Source organism: Limulus polyphemus, unplaced genomic scaffold (assembly GCF_000517525.1).
Source record: "Limulus polyphemus unplaced genomic scaffold, Limulus_polyphemus-2.1.2 Scaffold1710, whole genome shotgun sequence".
Taxonomy (NCBI): domain Eukaryota; kingdom Metazoa; phylum Arthropoda; class Merostomata; order Xiphosura; family Limulidae; genus Limulus; species Limulus polyphemus.
Genome location: NW_013667320.1, coordinates 240,077 through 251,468, shown reverse-complemented (window position 1 = coordinate 251,468; position 11,392 = coordinate 240,077). Strand labels below are relative to the sequence as shown.

The following is an 11,392-nucleotide window of genomic DNA, read 5'->3' as shown; positions in this document are numbered from 1 at the left end:
TATAAACAACTCAAACACTAATTAATACTTCATTCGTTAAGCCTACTTTTTGAACATTCTATTGTAACAGGCAACATGATATATAAACAACTCAAGCACTAAGTATGACTTCATTTGTTAAGCCTATTTTTCCTACTCATTGTTAATGCATTAACTTACCAATTGAACAGCCACGGCTAACTCAAAATGGACTAACTCATTGTAAAATACTGGTTTTTTTATCAGCAACAATGCAATTGCTTGTAAACTGATAGCCATGGCTAATCCAAAAATGCATCAACTGATTTTTAAAATTTTATTATATTTTTTAAGTACCAGCAATACAGTACCAAATCAATTACTAGCCATGACTAATCCAAAAATGAGTTAATGAACTGTTAAAACAAAATAACTTACCTTCACATCTTACAGCACAGTTGTCCTCTATTCTCTTTCTACACACGTTACAAAACTTCCTCTTTAGGTGGCCAGGCTCTGTCCAGCAATGTGGAACAGGATTCTAGAAACATAAGGTTCTTAGCATCAATATCAGAGTTACCTTCCCTCCAGCCATGAAACTGAGTTATAGGAGGCCACCAAAGACATGCAGAACAGATTCAGAATACTGAAATAGTAGTTTGGTTTTGTCAGTCAAAAGAAATAATAAACTGATGAAATAATAGCAATATTACTACCATTATTCTGAACAGCAGAGTAACAACATGGCAATAAGAGAATAAAATAAAAACTTTTTAAAAGCCATTTTCATCAACTAAAAGGCACAGTCTATATTTACAATAGTCTGTTGTAGTGCTTCCCAAACATAATTGTGCCATGCAAGGGTCTCAAGTGTGCCATGGAATTTTTTAATTATTAAGTAATTTTTATTTAATGAGTAAATTTATTATGAATTTAATAAATTTTTAAAAATTCCAAGTTTGATTTATTTTCTCCTTGATACGCAGTTGTCCTCAAGGGAGGTGCCGCTAGACCTGCCATATGGATTTATTTACATGTGCTGCAAAATGTATAGGACATTAGAAGTGTGCCACGAGCTGAAAAAGTTTGGGAAACACTGGCCTATTGCACTAGTATTTCACCTAGAATTGATTAACATATTAAAAACAGTACTTAAAAATTGAATATATACATATAAATGTTTCAACTTCTCAATATGTTCATTAAAATATTCAACACTGAATTTCATCACTTCACATCCTGGTACCATGAGCACTGGTACGAGGTGGACAGTTGCTGGGTTCAATGTTCCCAGGAAAAAGTTATCAACTTGTATCCATGTTGTGTAATTTATGTGTAGACAGTGCATCTTGTCAGGTTCGTCTAAGTTAGTCCTGTTAATATCTAATAGTCCTAACATGTTCTTATAACTAGAATGAAAATATTGGTAAAAAATATTATACCATAATTTTAAGGTCAAAAACTTTAAAATTCTGTATAAAAAACACTGCCTCCAACTGAAGGACATTGTGACTAACTGTACCAGTGAGACAATTAATTCATGCCTATTTGTGTTAAATACCAGCACACATGCGCTAATTGCACAGAGAGTCAACAATTACAGAATTGCTCGTTGCTGTGGTGTCTCGTAATTGTACATGATACTGCACATTTGAGACAAGGGCCAATTACACAAAGTTTTTACTGCATGATTAAAATAATATTATTTGACACATTTTTTTTATATACCAGAACTTGATGTAAAATCAACGATACATTTATAAAGAAGAATGAAAAGTTCTGACCAAAATAGGAATTTTGTATGGCACTGAATTTAAAGGTGGATTTCTGTTCATTTAAATTTTTGTGTTAACGTTTACAGAAAATATCTTGTTCATTGCTGTTGTGCTAGTCAAACTAATTTCGGCATCAGATTATTGTAACAGTGCTCCTTCTTTGTCAATGCGCAGTCAAGCTAGCTATCCCTAATTCTGCACCACAATCACTTTAACAACTGTTATGAACTCAGCTACATCAAAATACGTTTTTCTGTCCTGTTTCTATAATATGTCAAATGTTTTAAAACTAAGTTTATGAAATTTGCAATATTCAGTTATCAATTTTACATCTGGTTTGTTTTTGTGTGCTTAGTCAATAAAGAAAACAAAATCTTCTGATGATTTTGAAAATCACTTTTTTTTTTAACTCAGATCAAAAAACAACCTGTTTTGAAAGGATATCGGAACTTGTGGCGTTATATTTTTTAGAGATTAAAAAAGTTTCATTACTTCATGAATTCATGTTGTTTAGAGTTACTGTTTCGTATACTGTGTATCAGTCTGATGAAAACTTATGTGCTCCTTGCATTTCGCCAGATGTTGACCAAATTCTGAACTCTCATTAAATTATTAGTTTTAGGTTGTTTTGTGATTCCGACAACTTAGTTGAATAAATTTTGAAGTTTTCGTTAAAATTCTTTAAACATATATAGGGTTTTTTGGATAAAATACTTTTCTGCAGATAAGAATTCACAATAATCTTCCTTAGATACTAATTTATAGTCGACAATTAAGCTGATCAAGAAAATTTAGATTAACAAATTTGAATGTCAAATTAAAAATGATACAAATTTCTCAAAGTTCCCACATATATGCTTCTAGCTATATTGTTTATTTGTAATTTTTAAAAAACTTTTTTGAAATGTTTAAACTTAAAAGCTGACAGTGAGTTCAACGTAAACCATAGAAATATAATACCAGAACTTAAAATTATATGTGACATATAACAAACTGTAATTAGATGGACTACATACACAACTAAAAAAAAAAACATTATTAAACCATTTTTCGGGGATTTCTTAGTATAAATATAAGTAAATATTTCCTAATGTTAACTTACTCATCCTGCCATCAGTGCTGAATGAAAGAATACCCACCATTTTTTTACTTTGAAACTTTTATAAATGGAAAATCAACAAGCCTATTGCATAGGTTAAGCAATTATAAAAGACTGTTAATTTGAGGCATTATGGGAAATACCTCTAGATACTCTTTATGAATTACAAGTATCAGTTGCTAGAAAATGGGAGTAATAAAACAGATCTTAAGTACCTCACTGGTCTTGTCATCAATGCTTCAAAGTGTCTCTTTATGAAAAAAAGACCAAACCAAAATATTTCAAAAAATAACTTTGTGTTTAACTTTAATAACTTTTCAAATGTTTGATTTTAATTTCATTTGAAAATTACTTTAAACTTGCAAGATGACTCTAATAACTTGGTAGACAGTTAAACAACTTACTGTACGTGCACACATATTAGAATTTTCCCTAAATTATATTTTAGACAAATGAAGCTTTCTTTTAAATTCATGTTAAACATAAAACAGCCACTCAGAACCTATGTTTATAAGCTCTTTATGTTTTATTGTATTTTTCTTTACAGTACAAAAATGTTCCAAATAGTTTTACCAATTTTACATTTTAGCTGTATTAAATCAAATAATTTTGTAACTCGAACCATACATCTATTGTGATCTTTGATTTTAAATGTATGAAACAAAACTATTACACATATTTATCAAAATGGTCATCAAATAGCTTGTTTAATTTCAAGTTGCTTCAGTCATACATGTAATATTTACCTCACAATGTTCATAAAGACATCATATTTACAACATCTGATGCAACATGCTTTTTATTTCTCCCCATATCCATACTATAGCAATATGTCTTCTTAAATGTATGTCAAAGGGGAAAATCAATGACACTGTATAGTCCAGCTTGTTTTTATATAAATGCTGTATTTACACATGGCATGTTAAAAGTATTATTATGGGTCTTGTTTGAAAACCATTACAACTTTTGTATGTGATCCTGTGTGCTAACTTCTTAATCAGAAAGTATTATTATAGGTCTTGTTTGAAAACCATTACAACTTTTGTATGTGATCCTGTGTGCTAACTTCTTAATCAGAAAGTATTATCATGGGTCTTGTTTGAAAACCATTACAACTTTTGTATGTGACCCCATGTGCTAACTTCTTAATCACAAAGTATTATCATGGGTCGTGTTTGAAAACCATTACAACTTTTGTATGTGATCTTGTGTGCTAACTTCTTAATCAGAAAGTATCGTTACGACAGCGTAAGTCGCGCGATACTTGGAGCATGTGCTGGAGTTCTAGAAAGATCGTGACTGTTCCTCACAACTCTAGGCTTTTCTAGGCATGCTATGTTCTCGTATATAAGCTGGCAAATAAAGTGATGGCAGAGAAATAATTGCAGACAGACAGAGAGGACAACTGAGTCAAGCGCGGTAGTGACCGAAAGTAAAGTGCATGAATTGTTGTGAATTATAGCATGTGTTTAAGTTAAAGTGACTGTGGAAATTAAGTGTATTGCAAAGTTGTATCGAGAAAAAATAAACTAGTTTTATTTAAGAAAGGACTTGTATCGCTGAAGTTTCTGGGAAAGAATTTCTACCGAAAATTAACAAACGGACAGAGACGTAACAGTATTATTATAGGTCTTGTTTGATAACCATTACAACTTATGTATGTGATCCTGTGTGCTAACTTCTTAATCAGAAAGTATTATTATGGGTCTTGTTCTTTTTTCCAGCTTGTCTCTAATATAGCTTCAGAATATTTTTTTTTATCTTTAACAGAAATGCTTTATTAAGTTCTTCTTACTTGTGTAGTAACAAACAGTGCATGTTTGAAGGTAAAGGTAAATGCTTCCATATGAAAATGAAATCTAATTTTAGTTTTGGATTAGTCTAATAATCAATGTTGCTATGCAACTGAGTAGTGATGAGAATTCAATACACTGTATATTAATTAATGGATTAGTCTAATAATCACTGTTGCTATGCAACTGAGTAGTGATAAGAATTCAATACACTGTATAATAATTAATGGATTAGTCTAATAATCATTGTTGCTATGCAACTGAGTACTGATAAGAATTCAATACACTGTATATTAATTAAATTAAACTAAAATCTAGTTTTATGACCTTTGATATGCAACAACTCTGATACTAATTTTTGAAATCTCATTACAATAAGCTGCACTTTCTCTGTGAGACCCTGACTGACGAGGGCACATGAATGTGTCTAAACTAGTGTTGGAGTCTTTGTGTCAAAAAGAAGTGTTATAATTACTCATAAAAGGTTGAAAGGCCAAATCACAATACAAATGTGAGGTAGTCTTCCACTATATTAGGTCAGTCATGGACACACCAGTACAGTCTGATATCCTGGTGGGAAATAAATATTATAAAACACAAATCTTGGACTGTTTCATACTTTGTTTATTGATTCTGTTGATACGTGAAAGTCAGTAAGTAAAATGTATGCAGAAGTAACAAAAGTAACATGTATACATTCACAATTAGATTAACAAAAATTTATAATTGACACACTAAAATGTGTACATTTAATAGAGCAGTGGCCACTGCCATAACAATCAATACCAATTGGTAGGAATTAAATCAAATCAATGTTATATCTTTACAATAAAGAAATGTTTGTGTTTTACTTTATATTTTGTTCGGTATAGATTCTTGATGTGATAACTAAGAATTTTGCCTTATCATATGATGGGTATAGCAATGGGCTGAAGGAAAATGGAAAAAGGCACAGAAGGAAGACCAATAGATACTTGGTGTAGAACAGATACAAAATAAAGATCTAGACAGAAAATATGCTGAAAGCACAGTAGAAAGCCTTCATAGCTGGCCTATCGACCATTTGAGGTCTGGAAAGGTCTGATGATGATAAGACAGGTATAGTTAAAGCTTGATTAGATATTATAGATAAAAGTTATATTTATGAAGGTGACCTATATAAGTTTACATTTTACAATAAAACATTGAATGGATTGTCTTATTATCTTTGTGGAGATATATCAAAGTTCAGAAGGATGTCTAGAGTGTTTTCTAAAAACATCATGTTACAACAAGTTAATAGAACTTTTACACAGATCATAATCCAAGTTACAACCATAGTTCAGCAGCATTTCCTTGTGTATTCAAGTATAAACAAGCACAGTTTCATTTGAAATACTTATAAATTTGTGTAATTTGTCCTTGTGATGTCACTACATAAGCAAACTTTTCCTTTTATTTAGAAGTAAAACAACAATAATCCATTACGATCTACACTGATTTCTTATTGTTCTTTTTCAAGTACAACATTTGGAATTGGCAATCTTAAATATTTAAAACCATAATTGATCAGGTTACTTGATTCTCCTCTACATTTTCTGCCAATAAATTCTCAGTTATTGCAGTAAGTAAGATAACTGGGTAAATAATATCACAATAATGTTGAAGAATATTTTTATCGTTTCTTTGTTTTGAATTTTGCGCAAAGCTACATGAGGGCTATCTGCACTAGCCATCCCTACTTTAGCAGTGATAAACTAGAGGGAAGGCAGCTAGTTATCACCGCTCACCACCAACTCTTGGGCTACTCTTTGATCAACGAATAGTGGGATTGGCTGTCACATTATAATGCCACCATGGCTGAAAGGATGAGCATGTTTGGTGGGACAGGGAATCGAACCTGCAACCTTCAGATTGCAAATATTTTTATTATTGCCCATCACTACTATACTTTTAGTTATGGACAGAATGGTTAATACTTCAAAAATCAATTAATGACAATTTACAAATCTATTGTTAAGCTTAATCCATCAAGGAATTCTTTAGGTATATGATGTGGATTGGGTCTCTTAAAAATGATAATTGGGAGCTGATCTCAGGAGATTATGAGATGGAAAACTTACTAAATTATATGTTCCCTTCAGTTTTTAGAAAGGAAGATACAAGTATTATGCCTCAACCAAAGCACTCAATGTATGGGAAAAATACTGTTGTAAAAGACATAATTTTAAGTTCTGAAATTGTAAGAGAAAATTTGAGAAACCTCAAAATTGATAAATTCTCTGAACCAGACAATTAAAGTTATAAAGGAACTTAAATATTTTATTTGTGAACTGCTAGTAATATTTTTAAAAGTCATTGAGTAGTGAAAGAGTATAAGAAGATTGGAAGTTGGCTAATGTTAATCCAATATTTAAAGAAGGTGATAAACATTGTCTAGGCAATTATAGGCCAGTTAGTCTTACATCAGTAGTTGGAAGGTTTTGCAGAGTCACTTAGAGCAGTTTGATATAGTTTCAAAGAGCCAGCATAGTTTCATTAAAGGAAAGGTTTTGTTTAATAAATCTTCTGACATTCTTTGAGGATGTTACTGCAAAGCTGATGAAGGAAATACTGTGGATTTGGTTTACCTTGATTTTCAGAAAGTGTTTGATAAGGTGCCTCACAAAAGACGTGTTACAAAAATTAAATCTGTGGGTGTGGAGGAAATGTTATTAAATCAGATAGACAATTGGCTGGAGAGTATAAAGCAGAGAGTAGTAATAAACGGAGTTGGATCTGACTGGATCACAGTTACAAGTGGTGTGCCTCAGGGCTGTGTGCTAGGTCCTCTGCTGTTTGTAATTTATATTAATGATATTGACTCTGGAATGACTAATAAAATTTTGAAGTTTGCAGATGACATTAAGCTTTTTGGGGTAGCTAACTGTATCAAAGATGATGCAGACTTACAGGGAGATTTAGAACATTTGATGTATTGGGCCAATACATGACAGATGATGTTGATATTGATAATATAGATCTATCAAACTTTTTTTGTGTTTAGCAGTGAAAACAATAGGGCAAGGAGTCATAAGTTCAAATTTTGGCACCATATGATTCATCTGCAGTTTAGACAGTATTACTTTTCAAACAGGGTGGTTGGCTGTTGGAATGAGCTGCTTTCAACAATTGTGGAGGCAGAAAATTTAACTGTGTTCAAGAAAAGATTGGTGAATACATGAGTAGTAAGAAGTGGTTATAGTTGGGAGCTGGAAGGGACATCCTTGATGGGCTAATAAGCTCCTTTGTGTCCCTTTAAAATTTTATTAAATTTATGAAGTATAACTCATGCATGCATGATACCATTGGTATGCATGTTATTAATGTTAATAAATATATGCTTACAATCTTTTCAGTAATCAATAGAGAAACTTCTGTGAAAGGTGGCAATATCTGTTTCTTAACAGTACTCTTACTTATAAAAATGTATGTCTAATTATAACTATGCATATTTTGCCTCTTAAAAGTTAATTTTTATGCACCAAATTTGGATAAGGCTCAGTTTTACACTACAGGGTGTCTGAAAACTTTGGAACCATACGTGATTTGCAGCTTTTCTTAATTTCAGATGTGTGACTGGTTATGGTGCTGTTAAAGCATAAGGTCGAGTTAATCCTGCTGGTAATTCAAACTTGTTTCAAATTACAAGGGCAGCATGTAGAACACATTCTATAAAATGTGTTAATGTGCCTATGATTCTAGACTTTTTGGACACCCTGTCATGATTTGTTACAAGGTTAACTAGTACGTATTTAACAATTTGTATGCTAAGTTCATACAGTGGCTTCCTGAAAAGAAAAGAACAAACAGATATCAACATACCTTTAAAACATGAATGGCATTTGTAGAACAAGGAGATACAACTGTCTTCAGGCAACGGTCATGGACAACAAAATTACAAACTGCAAGACAACAGTGCATCATCACATCAGATATTGGATCAAATCTTAAATGTCAATAATAATAATAGTTGTTTTCTCATTAAAGTGATATTTGACAACTTAAGTAGTTCAAGTAAAAAAGTGTAAATTACACTGAATATACCACCTCAAATAAAGTTTCACAGTAAAGCTTTTGTTTGTTATCCTGTTGACTTGTACAAGTAATGATATTGACTTGTTGGAAAAGGTTCAGAGAATGAAAGAGTTACATTACAGACATTAGTTAACACCTATTAACTTATTTTCTCTTGAAGAAAGGAGGGTAATAGGTGATCTTATTAAAGTTTACAGGATTATCCAAAGGATAAATAGATTTCTTCTTGTTGTATTCTGAAATAGTAGGATAAGAGAACAGAAGTTTGTGATTTTAAAAGGAAGGCTAGGCTCCTGTTAAGATAGTTTATTTTTATATTGAATTGTTGGAAAGGATTCAAAGGAAGACTACTAGAATAATATGTGGAATGAAAAGGTTGTCATATAAGGATAAATTAATAATATCTGGAATTAAACGGTTATCAAATAAGGATAAGTTAATATTATCTGGAATGAAATGATTGACATATAAGGATAAGTTAATAATATATGGAATGAAAAGGTCGTCATATAAGGATAAGTGAAGATCTCTGAAATGATTTTATTTTGATAAAGAGATAGACAATTTGATTGAAGTGTTTGAGATTATTAAGGGAACTGATAGTATCATTACAATATCGTTTTTCATATTTAATGGTGAGAATGCCGGGACAAATATAAATTCTGACAGAGTAAAAGTCATCTTCAGTTTATAGTTTTACTTTTCGAACATAATGGTTAGCCTTTGCAATGGGTTGTCTTAGATAAGATGGATGCAATAGATTTAAGGGAGTTTAAGAGAATTGATAAGTATTTAAATAATCGGGTCTGTTTTTTGTTTTCTTTTTAATTGGATAGGACAGTCTTAATGGACCAACATCCACGTTGTTGCCCTTATATATTAAGTGTAATTGGTATTAAATAGTATAGGTATAACTATCCATCAAAAAGAGATACATGTTGTTATGGAATATTATGCCTTTGTAATTTGTTTTATTTAACAATAATAATTTCAATGTAATCACAACCAATTTTGAATATTTCTGTTCATATTACTTTGTATTTTTCATAGTATTAGGCTAATAAAATGTTCTTTACAATGGGTGCATATTATAAAACTATGAACTTTTGTAGTCTATCAAAATATGCAATACCCTTAATAATACAAAATGACCATTGTCTCCAAAAACAAATTTACCTGACTTTCCAAGCCAAATTCCATATTTTCTAGGCCTGCACACGTGCTTCTGACATACACATTGATGTTTCAACTTTTCCTCATAATTATTAACTAATTAATGCTACTTTACCTTGTAATCTGGTTCTAATTGTAATTAAAATTTCATCCCATACATACTTAAAACTTAAATAAACTACATGAAAAAATCTTAAAACAAGGAACCATAACTTGATGGTAGACAATGACAGTACATTGTTAACATATATACAAGTATACTTGATCAAACAGGGAACCACAACTAGATGGTAGACAATGACAGTACATTGTTAACATATATACAAGTATACTTGATCAAACAGGGAACCGCAACTAGATGGTAGACAATGACAGTACATTGTTAACATATATACAAGTATACTTGATCAAACAGGGAACCACATCTAGATGGTAGACAATGACAGTACATTGTTAACATATATACAAGTATACTTGATCAAATAGGGAATCACAACAAGATGGTAGACAATGACAGTACATTGTTAACATTTGTATAGGTATACTTGATCTAACTAAACTAACTACTATAAAATACAATTAATTAGATAATTATCACCAGATAAAATAGAAAGGTTAACCAAGGTTATACTAAAGTCTACCAATAACCAGCATAGCCAAACAGCATAGTCTACATACACAAACAGAATCTGAGAAAACAAGAAGGAAAAATTTCCTCTGACTTTTCCAGATTTTGGGACAAATTTCTCTAGCTCCCAAATTCATGGCTACCCTGTCATACATCTCATTCAGGTGTAAAGTATGTTTAGTTGCTATTATTAGATTGGACAAATTTACAAAAAGCCGTTTGTAAACATTTCTCTGAAGCAATCATATTGTGCATGTACTACAAGAAAGCACTTATAACTCCAAGTTTGTTAGCACCCCAGTCAAAGCACTTGCTTTAAAACTAACAATAAATCACCTGTGCTAAAAATTTAATTTCAAGAAATTGCATATGATAAACACACTGTTTATCTAATGCTTTTGCATAATTTAGTATAACTAATGGAAGAACACTATATGTTTTGTGCATGATTCATATGCTACTTGTATTACGTTTCAGCAAACAAAAGAACATATTATAAAGTTATTTTTTCCTTCTAAGCTCCAACCTTGTTCTTTTACTGAAATGTTTGGCAAAAAAACCTGATGTACCTTGGTCCTACAACTAGCAGGTAATAAAAAAAACTGTAGACTATCCTCATCATTACTTTCCTTGTAACACTTTTCAAAAAAAAAAAGGTGAAAGGCCATGTAAAGCACTTGATTATTAACCCTTTAGAGATGGGTCACAGTTGAAAGGCCATGTAAAGCACTTGATTATTAACCCTTTAGAGATGGGTCATGAGTGAAAGGCCATGTAAAGCACTTGATTATTAACCCTTTAGAGATGGGTCATGGGTGAAAGGCCATGTAAAGCACTTGATTATTAACCCTTTAGAGATGAGTCATGAGTGAAAGGCCATGTAAAACACTTGATTATTAACCCTTTAGAG

The 11,392-nt window shown here is 31.5% G+C and overlaps 1 protein-coding gene across 1 annotated transcript in view; it reads right to left on the bottom strand.

Moving 5' to 3' along the window:
• Positions 1 to 341: 341 nt before the first annotated feature.
• LOC111087074 (diacylglycerol kinase theta-like) overlaps positions 342 to 11,392 on the bottom strand; it is a gene marked incomplete at its 3' end in the record, with an annotated part of 13,318 nt that continues 2,267 nt past the window's right edge. The window contains exons 2-3 of the mRNA XM_022392394.1: positions 8,469 to 8,548; positions 342 to 499 (exon numbers count right to left, since the gene is read on the bottom strand). Of these exons, the coding sequence (XP_022248102.1) occupies positions 342 to 499; positions 8,469 to 8,548 (238 nt within the window). The remainder of the gene's footprint in view (positions 500 to 8,468; positions 8,549 to 11,392) is intronic.